General features: G+C 38.2%; 3 protein-coding genes across 4 annotated transcripts; 2 read left to right on the plus strand and 1 right to left on the minus strand.

Annotated features, from left to right (window-relative positions):
• The first annotated feature begins 32 nt into the window (after nt 1-32).
• Nucleotides 33-3,317, plus strand: Mcm6 (minichromosome maintenance 6). The gene is made up of 8 exons (XM_081975646.1): nt 33-233; nt 284-692; nt 748-939; nt 1,278-1,512; nt 1,566-2,075; nt 2,130-2,362; nt 2,417-3,031; nt 3,096-3,317. The coding sequence occupies exons 1-8, from the start codon at nt 142-144 to the stop codon at nt 3,210-3,212; spliced, it is 2,403 nt and encodes an 800-aa protein (XP_081831772.1). The 5' UTR covers nt 33-141; the 3' UTR covers nt 3,213-3,317.
• LOC145726516 (general transcription factor 3C polypeptide 1) lies at nt 3,220-12,919 on the minus strand. 2 transcript variants are annotated; one of them, XM_081975638.1, is made up of 27 exons: nt 12,518-12,919; nt 12,154-12,457; nt 11,778-12,066; nt 11,590-11,725; nt 11,360-11,537; nt 11,130-11,304; nt 10,838-11,066; nt 10,649-10,780; nt 9,519-10,102; nt 9,305-9,460; nt 8,996-9,248; nt 8,478-8,945; nt 7,400-7,707; nt 7,225-7,342; nt 7,026-7,176; nt 6,606-6,881; nt 6,443-6,552; nt 6,238-6,386; nt 5,899-6,186; nt 5,321-5,792; nt 4,926-5,269; nt 4,335-4,584; nt 4,130-4,268; nt 3,861-4,075; nt 3,614-3,803; nt 3,474-3,561; nt 3,220-3,421 (listed from the first exon to the last, which is right to left on the minus strand). In XM_081975638.1, exons 1-27 carry the CDS (start codon nt 12,817-12,819, stop codon nt 3,321-3,323), a joined length of 6,405 nt encoding a protein of 2,134 aa, XP_081831764.1. In that variant the 5' UTR covers nt 12,820-12,919; the 3' UTR covers nt 3,220-3,320. The 2 variants fall into 2 exon arrangements, with proteins under 2 accessions (XP_081831764.1, XP_081831763.1); XM_081975637.1 differs by having other exon boundaries at nt 10,838-11,075.
• A 590-nt stretch (nt 12,920-13,509) lies between these two features.
• snsl (snustorr snarlik) lies at nt 13,510-14,638 on the plus strand. Its single transcript, XM_081975676.1, has 5 exons — nt 13,510-13,838; nt 13,899-13,976; nt 14,032-14,240; nt 14,292-14,435; nt 14,487-14,638. Exons 1-5 carry the CDS (start codon nt 13,790-13,792, stop codon nt 14,544-14,546), a joined length of 540 nt encoding a protein of 179 aa, XP_081831802.1. The 5' UTR covers nt 13,510-13,789; the 3' UTR covers nt 14,547-14,638.
• The last annotated feature ends 22 nt before the right edge of the window (nt 14,639-14,660 follow it).

Consider the following 14,660-nt stretch of genomic DNA (forward strand, 5'->3'; position numbering starts at 1 on the left):
AGTTTTGACAGTATGGTGGCAAACTTCAGGATTGTTGTTGGCGCCAAATTTTTTTAACCCTGGCAAACACACATTGCTGTTTTACAACATTTTATCTTTTTTATTGTTTCTACAAACTTACCAATTAAGTAAAGTGTTGCTATGGATGTCGCCGACGTGAACGTAGGTCAACGCCAACATCGTGATGAAATTGGAATCCGGTGCCAAAAACTTTTCCAGGATTTCTTAGAAGAGTACCCTTATTATATACAGCATTTTCCTTTTAAACGCTTTATCTACACAGGTACAAGGAGGATGGAGAACTGAAATACCTGGAACCAGCCAAAGAGCTGCAAAATGAAGAGCGCAGCATCATAGAAATTAGTTTTGAAGATGTGGAAAAGTACAATCAAAATCTGGCCACCACTATAATTGAAGAATACTACAGAATTTATCCTTATGTGTGCCAAGCCGTGTCGAATTACGTTAAGGATCGTACTGAGCTGAAAAAGCACAAAGACTGCTATATTGCTTTTATGGATGTGCCCACAAGACATGTAGTGCGTGAACTGAAAACTGACAAAATTGGAACCCTAATCAGGATTTCTGGGCAAGTTATCAGAACCCATCCAGTGCACCCTGAGCTGGTCTCTGGTACATTTGTATGTCTGGACTGTCAAACTGTAATCCATAATGTAGAACAGCAATTTAAAGTAAGTTTGTATTTTTGTGTGTTTGGAATTTTTGTGCTAAAAAGGGTTGTTTCAGTACACAAATCCGACGATTTGTAGGAATCCAGTGTGCAACAACAGGGCAAGGTTCATGTTAAATGTGGACAAGTCCAGGTTTGTTGATTTCCAGAAAGTTAGAATACAGGAAACTCAAGCAGAGCTTCCTAGAGGATGTGTTCCGCGCAGTGTTGAAGTTATTTTGAGGGCAGAAAATGTGGAAAGTGTTCAAGTAAGCACAAAATCAAAGTATTAAATTTCTGTGTGTAAACTACATCTCAGAACTGTTTGTGATTGATCAAGAAAAAGCAACACACTGAAAGCTGCTTTTTTTGACCAATCACAAACTACCCACTATACAGAAATTTAGATAAATGTGGTACACCTAGACAAAAGAATATTTTTATCAACTGTCAAATTACGTCATTGTGACGTCAAATATGTTCTGTTCATTCCTGAAAGGTTTAAATGTAGATCAGGTACGGCTGTTCTCTGGGAGCATGTTTTTGGATCAAAAAAACATCAAACAATCATTTTTTGAAAGATGGTGCAAACAAATTAAACTTACAGGCTGGGGACCGTTACGATTTTACCGGTACCCTGATTGTAGTACCGGACGTAGGTGCCATGACGCTACCCGGTGCCAAAACTCAGTTTTCGTCAAGACATAAACACGGCGATGAAGCTGAAGGCGTGCGAGGCCTGAAAGCTTTAGGTGTCCGAGAACTGCATTACCGAATGGCCTTTTTAGCTTGCAGCGTTCAGCCCACCAATCCGAAATTCGGCGGGATCGAACTGCCTTTAGGTATTCTACGTCACCCTCAATATAAACTGTAATTAAATAATGACGTGAAACAGGAGATATCACACCTGAGGTGATGAGACAACAAATGACGGAAGGCGAATGGCGACACATGTACGAAATGTCCCACGACCGCAACCTGTACCACAACATGATGAACAGTCTGTTTCCCAGTATTCACGGGAATGACGAAGTAAAGAAGGGCATTTTGCTAATGTTGTTCGGAGGCGTGTCTAAAACGACCAAAGAGGGCACCACTTTGAGGGGAGACATCAATTGTTGCATAGTGGGCGATCCTAGTACGGCCAAAAGCCAGTTTCTCAAACAAGTGTCGGAGTTTTCACCTAGAGCCGTTTACACTTCGGGGAAGGCCTCGTCGGCGGCTGGTTTGACAGCTGCCGTAGTAAGAGACGAAGAGTCTTCAGAGTTTGTTATAGAAGCGGGTGCTCTTATGTTAGCTGATAATGGTGTGTGTTGTATTGATGAGTTTGACAAGATGGATCCTAGGGATCAGGTGGCTATACACGAAGCCATGGAACAACAGACAATTTCTATTGCCAAAGCTGGTTAGTTTTTAAACTCATCTACTGTGATTCGGACTTTTCAGATTGATTTTGTAGGAGTACGAGCCACTTTGAACGCGAGAACGTCCATTCTAGCCGCTGCCAATCCAATCGGAGGTCGCTACGACCGGTCCAGATCTTTGCAGCAAAACATCCAGTTGTCCGCACCCATTATGTCCCGATTCGACTTGTTTTTCATTTTGGTCGACGAATGCAACGAAGTGATCGACTATGCCATCGCCAGGAAAATCGTAGATTTGCACAGTAACATAGAGGAAACTGTTGAAAAGGTAAATCTTCCATTATCACCAACCACACCATAATAAAAGTCAGTTTGTGCGTAGGTATACACAAAACAAGAAGTACTGCAATACATAAGCTTTGCCAGAAAATTCAAACCTGTAATCAACAAAGAAGCCGGAGAACTGCTGGTCAGCTACTACAACCGTCTAAGACTGAGAGACAGCACGACTTCCGGAAAATCCACGTGGAGAATCACAGTTCGACAACTGGAAAGTATGATCCGATTGGCCGAAGCCATGGCGCGCATGGACATAAGCGACGAGGTCGTGCCAAAACACGTCAGGGAAGCATACAGACTGCTGAATAAATCTATAATCCGCGTAGAACAACCTGACATTCACTTGGAGGGCGACCAAGACCAGTCGGTTCACGAGGACGAAAATACGCAAGAAGAACGACCGCAAACTCCAGCTCCTCAACCAGCTAAGAAAAAGGTGGTGTTGAGTTTTGAGGAGTACAAACATTTGAGCAACATGATTGTGGTGTTTATGAGACGGCAAGAGGCTAAGTTTGAGGAGGAGGGCAAAGAGGGGACGCACAGGAGTGATGTGATTGAGTGGTACCTGAATCATATTGCTGATCAGATCGAGTCTGAGGAGGAGCTTATTGAGAAGAAGGATATGTTGGAAAAAGTGTTGGACAGGCTGATTTATCACGTAAGTTTGAAAAGAGTTGATATTGGTTAAGTTGACCAATGTTAACAGGAATAATTACTTTCAGGATCAAATTATTATACCGTTGAAAAAAGTGGGTCTCTTAAAAGGCAGCGCGCCAGAAGAAGACGACGATGATAACCCACTACTGGTGGTCCATCCCAATTACTTGATAGATCAATAAGGTGGTGCATTTTTTAATTATTTTATTTTTAATTAAGGCCTAATAATAAGGATCTGTTTGGACATAAGTCTGATCAATTTTTAAATAAATAAATTGTGTAAAAAAAGGCTAACATTTACAATTATGGAAGAACGAACCCAAGGCTGTGAAACTAACATTGTTGGTTTCTACAAATAACTCGTCAAATCGGTCCAATGCAGTCCCTTTACCTAAAAACAAAGTCACGTTAATCACAACTCATCCAAATAACAGCAAACTTACATTCATCAGACTCGACATACTCGGAAAATAAATCTACGAATACAACTGGAAATCGGCGAATTTCCACCGCACCAATTTCCTCCAATACCTAAACAATTTCCATTAAAATCACTGTCTGTTAACGCAAAACCCGGTCTTACCTCCAACAAATAAAATACATCTACAGGCTTTAAAAAGCAAAACTTATCACAGAGCGCTACTAATGGAATCTTCGGGTTTTCTATACAATAAGAAAACACTTGTGACAGCCACAATTTGAACAGATCTCTGTCCAAGGTCCCTTCTAAATTAATCCACGGTAATGGTTTGATTTTGTACCATTGAATGTTGCTGTAAAGCAAGCCGAATACAGATAAAGTTACGTAGATATTTACACAAAAAACTTACTCAGTATTTAAGGCGTTTAACTCAATCGCAACTTCAAGATTGTCTTCATTGACCTCTTCAGTTTTGGGATGGAAAGTGTTGGTGAGCCAAGAGTTTTGGTGTTTGTAGTGTACAAACACCACTTGAGTCACCCCTGTTTTTAAGATAATGTGGTTTTCAAGTAGTATCTTTAGAATTTGTTGCAGCTCATCAACAGCATAATCTAGGAAACATTCCTAGAAATATAAGTGGTTTAGATTTGTTATAGGCGTGGGTTAAAGAGATCGTACTTTTAGTTCGTGACCAGGTGCTCCTAAAGGTCCTTGGTGTTCTATATATCTTAGAATTTCATCGGCTAAGTGGGCGTTTTCAAGGGAATGAATCTCGCTTAACGCTTTGACGTGATCGGGGGTTTCTATAAATGCTTCTCTACAACAAGAGTGATAATCAGGTAATGTTTTGAAACTACGCTTATTAAGACATCCTGTTATTTACCTTTCTGCTTTGGCCCACACATCTTTAATAGATTCCCGCCTTTCCAAAAATTCGGATAAGTAGTTAGTACTCAAATCGTCTATCTGGACATCCTCCAAAGTGGGATATTTCTGGATAAAGTGCTTTTTCATCAAGTAACTGGCGCGCTCGTCGCAATCCCGATCCTCAAATATCACAGTCAGTAATTTGGTTAAATCGGAAATGTAAGGCACTTCCCGCTTTCCAGTTTCGTCGTCCGGTTTTAACATACCTGCATAGATGAACTAGGTCTAAGTTTTTTTTCAAAAACCAGAGATTCAAATCAATTTGTTCAGTGTTGCCAGTAGCCATTTTAAATTATCAAAATGCGTATTCTGTAAAATTAAACAATGGCGCATTTTGACAGTTGTCCCACTGTCCACTGTGTAATAATTTGACAGTTTTGTGTGTGGTTTAGTCATTGAGCAGAAAACCACTTCTAGACAAGACATTACATATCCAATTTAGCTAAGTTTGAAATGAATTTTATTTAACAAGTAAACGTAGTTAACACATATTTTATGAATAATTTAATAAAGTATTAGACCAATTTAGATAACATTATGGACTTACCTTCTTTAATCTCCTCTAAAGTTAGCAATCTAACCTCCCCATCCGAGGAATCAAACACATTCGACATACAAATCCCTTCATCCATCTCCTGGGGCTCTTGTTTGATTTCCAGGGTCAGCAACTCAGGACTAGGGCTGCGCACCCTTTCCGCGTCTATACAATCAGAAATCCAATGTTTCAAGTTATCGATTGTGGAGCTGCTTTGTGCCGTTATCGACAAGTCTAGAGGATCGACGTCGTCAGAAATTACGATTTCTTCAAGCTGATCGAATAATGGAGGATGATCGGTGTTTGTTGGTATTGGTGTGTCTGTGTCGTAGTCCTCGATATCCAATCTTGTTGAGCTATTTTGTATTAGTTATAAAAAAGTGAAAACTGAACATTTATGAATTTACCTGGACTTTAAACTGTCGCTAGTCTTTTGCTGTTGGCTTTTCAATTTAGCTTGATACCGTCTGGCCAGTTCCTCAACGATTTCGTCGTGATCCTCCATATCCGGATTCAAAACCAGATGATACTTGGGAAAATGAAAACATAGCGTAGCGTTGCTCATCATAAACGACATCACCTCGTTGAAACCGAAAAAACGACCGTAGTTTTTTGCGTTGACGCTATCCAAATTCCAGTCGCATTCCGCAGGTCGATGTTTCAAACCCAGGAAGGTTTCGTATGCTGTCTCCATGGTGTTGTTCCAGAATGTGGTGCTGTTGGAAAAGACGTAGTACGCGGAGAGCCGGTAACGCCCGAAAAAGACGTTGCTCTTCTTGTGCGTTTGAATCATACGATGACTTTTTAGTTCGTTTAAAGTCGATTTTAGGACGTCTTGATTGTATTGCTGGTAGATTTTGTAGGTATGTAAACATGTTTCTGGAAGTTACACACAGACATTACTACTATGGCTCTTAAATGTTTAACTTGTACTTCCAATATTGTTAAAAATCACATTTAGCACATTACAACTAACACAACTTACCTGATTTAATATCGCGATGTCCCAAAGCACAAATAATTGTATTTTTCAAGGTGTTCTTGGTTATGTCAGCCTCGCATGTTGGCAAGTCAAAAATCAGTTTTTTCTCATAAAAAGGCTCGATTTTGTCCTCGTACACTGCCCTGTTTAGGTCGTTGAAATAATCCAAGGTGGTGTAGCTGCCATGAAGTGCTACCTCAACCTCCTTCTGGTTTTTCACAAAGTAATATGACAGGAAAACAAAAGCCGCCTTCAGCTCCGACTCGGACAGCACAGATTTGTTGCTATGACCTAATCGAATGTGTGATTTAACAGTTTCAATGCGTGCTTAAATGGTGTTACCGTCAATAAATTGTGCTTTTGCAATGTAACTTCGTAGAGGAAAAAAGTACTGGGCCATAACCGGCAACTTGGACAAATTGGGTAGTAAATTGTTCAAGTTGGATAGGACTGGTAGGCCTTTGCGCAGCCTCAGACGATTGCTTACTGTCCTAAAAAAAGTACAAATCTTTTAAATGAATGACATTTCATTTATAAAAATACCAACCTTGACGATTTATCACGTGATTTTGGACTAACTGTATGTAAAATGTCCCTTAAAACCGAGTAATGAACTTTTTGATGGCTGAGTCCAGGAGTTACAAAAAATGACGCTATCTATAATACAAACAACTAGAATAGAAGTTATGTGTTATCAGCGCCAAACAAACCTTTAATAAAATCAACAGTCGATCTTCCGCATCGGTCCACTTAGGATGATATCGAGGACCTCGTCTCATTATAGCTAAATCGACCGCATCGAAGGGAATCTCCTTTCCTTTCTTTAAAAGCCGCTTAACAGGTGGTTTCGTGTTTTTGGCAAATAGCTTGAACTTTTTGACTTTTTTCTTGCGACCGCTTTCAACCGTCTGTTTACTGTCACTGGATTTGGCAATGTAGTATTTAGGAGGTTTCTTTGTTTGAACGATGGCAGCTGGTATTTCCACCTAGAAATATTTAAATTAGTTTAGTTGAAATATTACATGATTAATGAAATTCTGTGTGTGTGTGTGTGTCACCAGAAAGGATTTTTCTTTTCTTCACCTTTCTGTTTGAAAATTGAAAATCTCCTGAGCAATCATCGTGCTTACCTTCTCTAACTTTAATGACAAAAGTGACTCCATTTCTCCCGGTGTTGATTTGCTGGCGAAAAACGTCCAATTTCCAGCCCTGTGCGCGAATAGCGACGAATCCAAGCCGGCTGCTCCTTTATGATCACCGGGTAATTCGCCGGTATCAAACCTACTTAAAACCATTACAACGTTTCAAAGTCAAAACGACAAAACTCACTTTTTCACATTCTCCGCAGTTCGAATAGTACGAGTTGACTCCAAACTCAACTTTGAAAACGGCCTCGTATCGACCACCTTATTGGTCACATTTTTCAGGTTCAAATTGGTTCTGATACCTACAATTTGACATGTAATAGACAAGTTGCACAATTAATAAGTACAAAAATGCGTACATATACTGTTCATGGTTGACCAATATTTGATCACGTCCTGGCCTGTTTTAAAGTGAAAATTTATCTTGGGGTATTCCTTATCTTCTATGGTGAGACAGCTGGGTTTGGAGGACGTAGTGTCCCATAAAGTGGCGCGCCGATTCAAATAGAAAAACATTCTATCTTTGTCGTGGAATGCGTACGGTCCTTTCTGGACCAAACCGCAAAAACCAAGCAAAGTTATGTGTTGAGCCAAGTCGGCGATAAATTTTCGTTTGTGCATTATCATTTGTCGCATTGAGGCTGACACGTTTTTCGCTAAAAAGAACCTAAAAAAACCTTCTAATAATTTATTTCTACTTTCATAAATACAAAGCTAGACTGTTCAGTGAATTCTGACCTCACAATTACCAGAAAAAAACGTACGTCGGTGATTAAATGTAATATTGATTGATTATCACAATGATTATAGTTTTAGGTTTTAACTTAAGGTAGGGGTTACCATAAGTTGTATAGTATACTAATCAATGTTTATATACTAACAGCTAAACAACTCTTAAAAGCTCACTCTAGTAAAGGCCTTTGGCACTTTTTAAAAAGCATTTACAGGTCTGTGGAACTTTCAAAATGGTCCTAGAAGCTTTTGGCAATTCAAAACAGTTCTGGGAAGTTTAAGACACTTGTAGAGGCTTCTGGCACTTTTTAAAAAGTTTTCAATAGCATTTAGAGGTCTATGAAATTTTTAAAATGGTTGTAGAGGCCTCTGGCAATTTAAAACAGTACTGGGACAGTTGTAGAAGGCTCTGAAACTTTTCAGAAAGTTCTTAGCAGCATTTAGATGTCTTTGGCATATCCACAACGGTCTTAGAGGCCTCTGACAATTTAGAACAAGTCTGGGAAGGTTTAAGACACTTGTAGAAGCTTCTGGCACTTTTAAGAATGTCAGCATTTAAAGATCTCTGGCACATTCAAAATGGAACTAGAGGTTTCTGGTAATTTAAATAAAATCTTGGAACGTTTAAGTTTCTCTGCAGAAGCCATAGTATATATACAGCAAGATATTTAACCATATTTTCTAACAATAACTGAAGAAACTCACCGTTTATAAGGATGATTAACGACCTCCTGTTGTTCTGTGGAAGTAAAATTAACAGCGTGACTGCGAAAAATCAAAATAATCGGAAATCTCAACACAATATCGCCTAACAGAGCCCATCCGTCGTCCCAGTTTTGGTGATGTGGCAACGGCGACACGAAAGTCTTCCAGGAAATTTCATTGGCGTACACTGGCGGTAAGATGTCCAGCTGTTCGGCCGTTAAAGACAATTTGTGTTCATTAAACAACCGCTGGACAGCCGTTTTAGACAACGGTCGTGTACTTTTATCCAGTTCGTAAATGATATAAAACAGGAATTCGTGAATTAAGGCCAGCCGAGCGAATTTCGGTCGTAGTCCGAAATGCTTTCCCAACACTTTACGCGGCAACTTGACAGTGTCGGGAATCTCATCCATGAACATTTTGACCTCATAGAGACTGCTCAAGACGTCGTCCTGTGTAAACGGTGACCTACAACAACCTGGGTACTAGTTTGATTCAACTATGAATATAGCAAATACTTTTGTTCTTTCTCTTTAGTGATGGTTTTTACTGGAGCCTTTTTCACGTACGCCAGTGTCTTTTCTTTTAGTAGCAGAAGGCTTTCCTTTAATTTGTAGTGTTCGAGATTGATAATGGGATGACAGACGAAAGTTTGGTTACGCTTGTAGTCCGCCCTTGACACTACCACGTGAAACAGTTTAATGTATCCTTCATCTGTTATCTTTTTTATTAGTCGATGTAACGATTTTCTGTCCATTTTTTTGTCATAACCTAAAAGTAACAATTTAAGTACCAAATTTGCGGTTACCCAAACGTGTTTCTCTCACCTGTTTTCGACTCTTCCTCAACGACAATCTTCAATAAAATAGGAAGATCCTCCAAAACACACTGTTCCTGTATAGTTTTCAAAATTAACTTAATCCTGCCCAAGAACCGGTCAGTTACCAGCACCGAATCACTACATTTGTACTGACTTATGTCCCCTAAAACAACCAAATTATTTGCACCAAAAAAAAAAATCAAACCCACTCCGAAACTCACCAGTTTTATACTGAACCAAAGGAACCGACTCGTATACTTCCATCAAAAACATCATACTTTTAATCTCTTCCCTTAAAGCCAACTTAAACTCAACTCCTAAAGATGTTAACAAACCTGGGGGTAGACGAGTTGAGGGTATTTTGCTGTCAAGAACGTCCGTTGGTGGTTCGGAAGCGGGCCGTTTCTCAGCTTTTTTTGTTTTTTTCGGATCCAGAAAATCAGCCACAGAATTGAGTTTAAAATTATCCAAAAGTGCCCGCAATAAAAAGGCTTTAGTAAAATTATCTGATTTAAATTTTCTGTTACTCGGTTCCGGTAACCCCAAGTGATGAGGGTCCACTAAATTAGTAGAGGTTAGTTGAGGGAGTTCGTAAGTTAGAACATTGTCAACTTTGCAGGTTTGTAAGTTGAAATGGAAGGGTTTTAGAGTTTCGGTAAATTTTGCCATAAAAACTTCCTGATTGTCGGTCATCATGCTTAGAGTAAAACTTGAAGAGAACCATTTGAAAGTTATTTGAGGCAGTTCAAGCTTAGGAGCCGAAAATTGGTGGAAAGGTGGTTGACACTGGTCGGCAGAGTACACCCTAAAAGGCAACAAATGTTAAAAAATAGTATTGTGAGTTAAAATGCAATGAAACACAATTTCAGTCTGTATTTTCGAAATCTGGAGGTTAAGGGTTGGGTAGGCAGTAAATTAACCAGGAAGTCCAGAGACAGGTTGCACTTTTTCCATAACAATTACTTAACTCAAACTGTGATAAATGCTTTTGAAAATGAAGGAAAGTCAGAAATGCAATAAAACACCATTTCAGTCAGTATTTTCATAATCTAAGGATTACGGCCCTGAAATTTGCTGTGTGACCACTAAATTGACCTTAAAATCCAGAGACGTACTGTATTTTTTCCATAAATAAACTTTACTGAAACTGTGATCATTACCATCAAAAATGAAACAGTCAGTTAAAATTCAATAAAACAAACAATTTCAGTCCATATTTTCGAAATCTAGGGATAACGGCCCTGAAAGTTGCTATTTTTTGTTGACTGGGCTATTAACAAATCATTCTGTTATATGTCAAATAATGTCGTCACTACCATATGCTCTGATAGAGATTACATTATATAAATACCTGTTTAAAGGCAGAGACTTGACTTTTTGTCGCTGTTTCTGCTTCATTTTCTCCAGAACACTACTGACCCGCGGTGTAGCAAGCGCTGCCTCTGTAGGCTTCTCTTTACTATCGTTAAGTTTGGCAACATACCTGAAATAGTAAAATTTATTTAGATTTTCAAATATAAAAATCATAAAAACTGCTCACTTGTTAATTGAAACTTTGCCAAAATCAAACTTTCTCACATCTACTAATTTCCTTGCCATTAATTTGTTTAGCACCAGTCTCATGTAGAGCGGCGTACCATCGAAAGCTTGACGTACTTCAGAAGTGGTGGCTCCCTCACTACCTTTAGAGGCGATAAATTGATACACCACAGTAATGAATTCTTTATTCATCACGCGTCGACCTTTATTAAGGTTATCCTGAGTTTCTTCTGCAAACACTTATAATTATCAAATAAACCTAAAATTTAGATGTTTAAAGCAGTAATAAATACCGTCATCGTCTTCCTCATCCGACGAATCAGGGGTGAGTTTCTCGTCCCACACTGCCACGATATTCACGTGAGGATCCTTCAATTGGGACATTTTCAGTGTTCGTTCTTTGGTTTTAGATTTGGTCATATACTCCTTGAATTGGGAGTTTTTGTAATATGCACTATAAGGAATCACCTGACAAAACAGTTATTAAAACCTACACAAGGTAGTTAGCAAAATGTTGGCTTACAATGTGGGAGTCTATATACTTTCCATACTCTGGACTTTTTAACAGTTTACTGTAAATTGGACCGACTAATTTGCGTAATTCTGATGTTTGTGCTCTACACTGTGGACTGTTTTTTAAATAGTTAACAATAGATTCCATAAGGATTAAGTGTTCGGACTTTTTCCTCTGGTAAAACCTCCTGAAAATGTACTCATCAGTTGCATAAACAAGTTAAAAGTGAACTTAGTCACCTCAAAGTAATCAGTCTAGTCATAGCTTTTTGATCAAAACACAATGTAGAAAAACACGTAGATTGCCGCACAGCTAAATGCTCCCTACGTAAAATTTTGCAGTGGTGGAACAGACTTCTTGCATCCATATTGAAACCTAGAACCTTTCTATTAATGCAATCAGGGTTTTGTCATTCAAAAGCATTTACCACTGGTTGAAGATAGCAAATTTAGGGTAATTTCACCGGCATCCCGCATCCTACCAATCCATTCCAGTAAACAATACTCCACAGGTACCAGTTCAATACATGGATCACATCTGATGTCAAACAAAGCGTTTTTTCTTAAAGCCTCACTTCCAACTATCACAAGCTTATTTTTGTACAGCCCCACTACTTTCATTAAAGACATTTTTTGTATTTTGTCTGTTATGTTCTTTCTGGTGGTTAGATTTGGACAAGAACCCATTTCAGTACATCCCTTGGATGGCACAACAGCCTTTAACAATTATGAGTATTAAAACAGAAGAGTTTTACTCTAATTAAAAGACAAGAAAACTTGAAATAAACAAAATACATTTCTTACCTTATATAAATCTTGTACAACTGAATTTCTAGAAGAAATTAAATCTGTATCACCCCCTTTACTACTGAAATCCATATTTATTTTCAAGTCTGCTCTCTCTTCAGGCAGTTGGTAAAAACAAACATTCTTATTTAAACAAATCACTTTCCAAACAATTTCCTTCAACCGCCAAGGCAGAACAGACCATTTTAAACTGTACTGTATCCTCTTCCATAAAGCTTCAATTGTAATTCCACACAACCCTTCCAAGGCAATTTCATCAAAAATTATGTACATCAAGTCATGTCGTACAACCTGTTCATAACTACAATAATTGAATATGTTTGTATATAAGTCTGTTGTGAGTGCCAAAAAAGCTACTTACTTAGCTTTCAGGTCGTCTGCAGCAAATATATCACTGATGGGTTTGAGAAGCTGTAGATGTGACTTTTTAAAGTCGGACACAACTTTAAAATTTAAATTTTGAAACTCAGAGGTTTTAGATTTGCTTCTGGTGGCGGACAAAGTTGGCGAACCATCGTCGGCTTCTTTCAGGGAGTCTTTACGCCGTTTCAAATAGTTTTTCATGTGTTTTCCTACACCGACCTGTCGGGAGGCTTTGCCCCGGTGTTTGTTCACCACCTTCACGGTGTGTTGAGATGGGCCTGGATCAATAAACTTTCCCATTATTTCTTACTACTATTTACTGGGAAAACTGTGAGAAAACTCTTTCAAGTTAAAAACTGTGACCGTGACCTTGTTTTGTTACTTTAATTTTTAGAGGTTATGTTGTGTTTCCTTCTACTTTTTTGACAGCAAATGTTAAGTAACTTCAATCTGTCTAAAGTGTTAAGGTTTTTTTAAAATTACGGAATAAGCATACAATTAATGCGTTTTTTTGGATTATTTAATTTACAGTAAACGGATTTACTAATTAAATTAAAAGAACAAGTTAGAAGAACCGTGTAATAAACTTAAATTAAGTCAGCACCAAACCACGTGATTCAATATGGCGGTTGGAGTACAAGCAAATGGCTTTTAATTTTAGCATTTTATAAATGATCATGCAAACTGCTTATTCTTAATGTATTGGTACAAAAAAGACATTGTCACCCGCTTAAACGTCCCCAAAAAGAAAAACCTGTTGTTATAACAAGGCGTTTTGAAAATATTAATGTCATGGATATTCAATGATTCGCTATTTTCATGAAATTAAAAAAAGATCACTTTAAATATTGCTTATCTTCATATGTATATTAAAAAATAATCAGCCTCATCAATCGGTCAACAAAAAGGAAAGTGGTTAATTTTCGTTGACCCCGTTTACAAAGTTGGTTCCTTGTCTACCAGTTTGCGGGTAAACGCGCCGTTATTAACCACGAAAATCGCAATTATGCCCTCTACTTAAATGTTATGTCAAGACTAATGGTTCGTACGACGATGAAATAACTATTAAGTCTGCTGATATTAGTTAAGTTAGTGTGTTTCTTGATGACATTGAATAGGTGAAAATGAAAGTGAAACTATAGCCGCGTAACCGCAAACACACAGTCATTCGATTGTAAGCAACCTTCCCTTTTATCATTTTTTTTAAATAATTTTATTATTAATAAGGCTTAAGTTATGCCAAAAGTTGTTTGAAGTACGTTTGAAAAAAATGAATAGTTTACTAGTTTTGACTGTTTGCGTTTTATTTAGTTGCGCTGGTAAGTTTTAACTTTCAGTTTTGTTACATTTCCGTATCACTTTCATGTTTATACTTGCAGGACAGGCGTTTATTGTACCGGACGAGTTACCCTCTATTTTGTCGGTAATTTACTCTAACATCCCAACTTTAAAGAAAGGTTTGTTTTGCCTCTGGATAGCACTCACATACCTTTAATTAATTAATTTGTATAGGAACTGATTCCCGCTTCGGTTGGGGCTTTCGACTAGGTGATAGAGCTGATTTTCAGTTTTTAACTGAACTAGGACCGCAAACGAACACACAACCATTAGCAAACCAAGAGGACAACAGCGTCAACAAACGAAGCTCCGTTAATAATTTGGCTAACATTTTGTACGCTCAAAGGCAACACGACAAAAAGGAAAATGAAGTCACCAAAATGGTGAGTGCGTTATAAAACTGTCCGGGTATGGATGTAATTTTATCTGTTCAGGACAACCCCAAGTCGGAAGGAGCAAATTGGCTGAAAAAGTGGAGTAAAACGATTACAAAGACCAAACCACTGGTCCAAGAGAATCAAATTATTCCAGAAAACGCTAGACCTGGACTTGGAATAGGGGAAATCGACGCTAAATCAGTAAAATCTTACATTTTTCACACTCTAGTGTGTAAGTTCTATATTTTGCAGGTCATACCAGATGATACGGACGAAAACCCTATCAACGTAGACAAACCGCAAAAGCCATGAAAGCTGAAAAAAATATCATTTAGCAAATTTAGTACAAAATTGTAAATAGTGGGTACTACTGATACAAAAATATAGATTGTTTGGTGCTTCGACTCTTTCTTCTTAAAAGTCCAC

Source organism: Ips typographus, linkage group LG3 (assembly GCF_016097725.1).
Source record: "Ips typographus isolate SLU linkage group LG3, UJ_Ityp_2.0, whole genome shotgun sequence".
NCBI lineage: Eukaryota > Metazoa > Arthropoda > Insecta > Coleoptera > Curculionidae > Ips > Ips typographus.

Coding starts and splice junctions, on each gene's coding strand:
- Mcm6 (XM_081975646.1), top strand. CDS start 142: ATGGATGTCGCCGACGTGAACGTAGGTCAACGCCAACATCGTGATGAA. Junction 940..1,277: donor AAAATGTGGAAAGTGTTCAA/GTAAGCACAAAA, acceptor TTAAACTTACAG/GCTGGGGACCGTTACGATTT. Junction 3,032..3,095: donor TGGACAGGCTGATTTATCAC/GTAAGTTTGAAA, acceptor AATTACTTTCAG/GATCAAATTATTATACCGTT.
- LOC145726516 (XM_081975637.1), bottom strand. CDS start 12,819: ATGGGAAAGTTTATTGATCCAGGCCCATCTCAACACACCGTGAAGGTG. Junction 11,538..11,589: donor ACTAGACTGATTACTTTGAG/GTGACTAAGTTC, acceptor GTACATTTTCAG/GAGGTTTTACCAGAGGAAAA. Junction 5,270..5,320: donor AGCGACAGTTTAAAGTCCAG/GTAAATTCATAA, acceptor AATACAAAATAG/CTCAACAAGATTGGATATCG.
- snsl (XM_081975676.1), top strand. CDS start 13,790: ATGAATAGTTTACTAGTTTTGACTGTTTGCGTTTTATTTAGTTGCGCT. Junction 13,977..14,031: donor CATCCCAACTTTAAAGAAAG/GTTTGTTTTGCC, acceptor TAATTTGTATAG/GAACTGATTCCCGCTTCGGT. Junction 14,436..14,486: donor GGGAAATCGACGCTAAATCA/GTAAAATCTTAC, acceptor TATATTTTGCAG/GTCATACCAGATGATACGGA.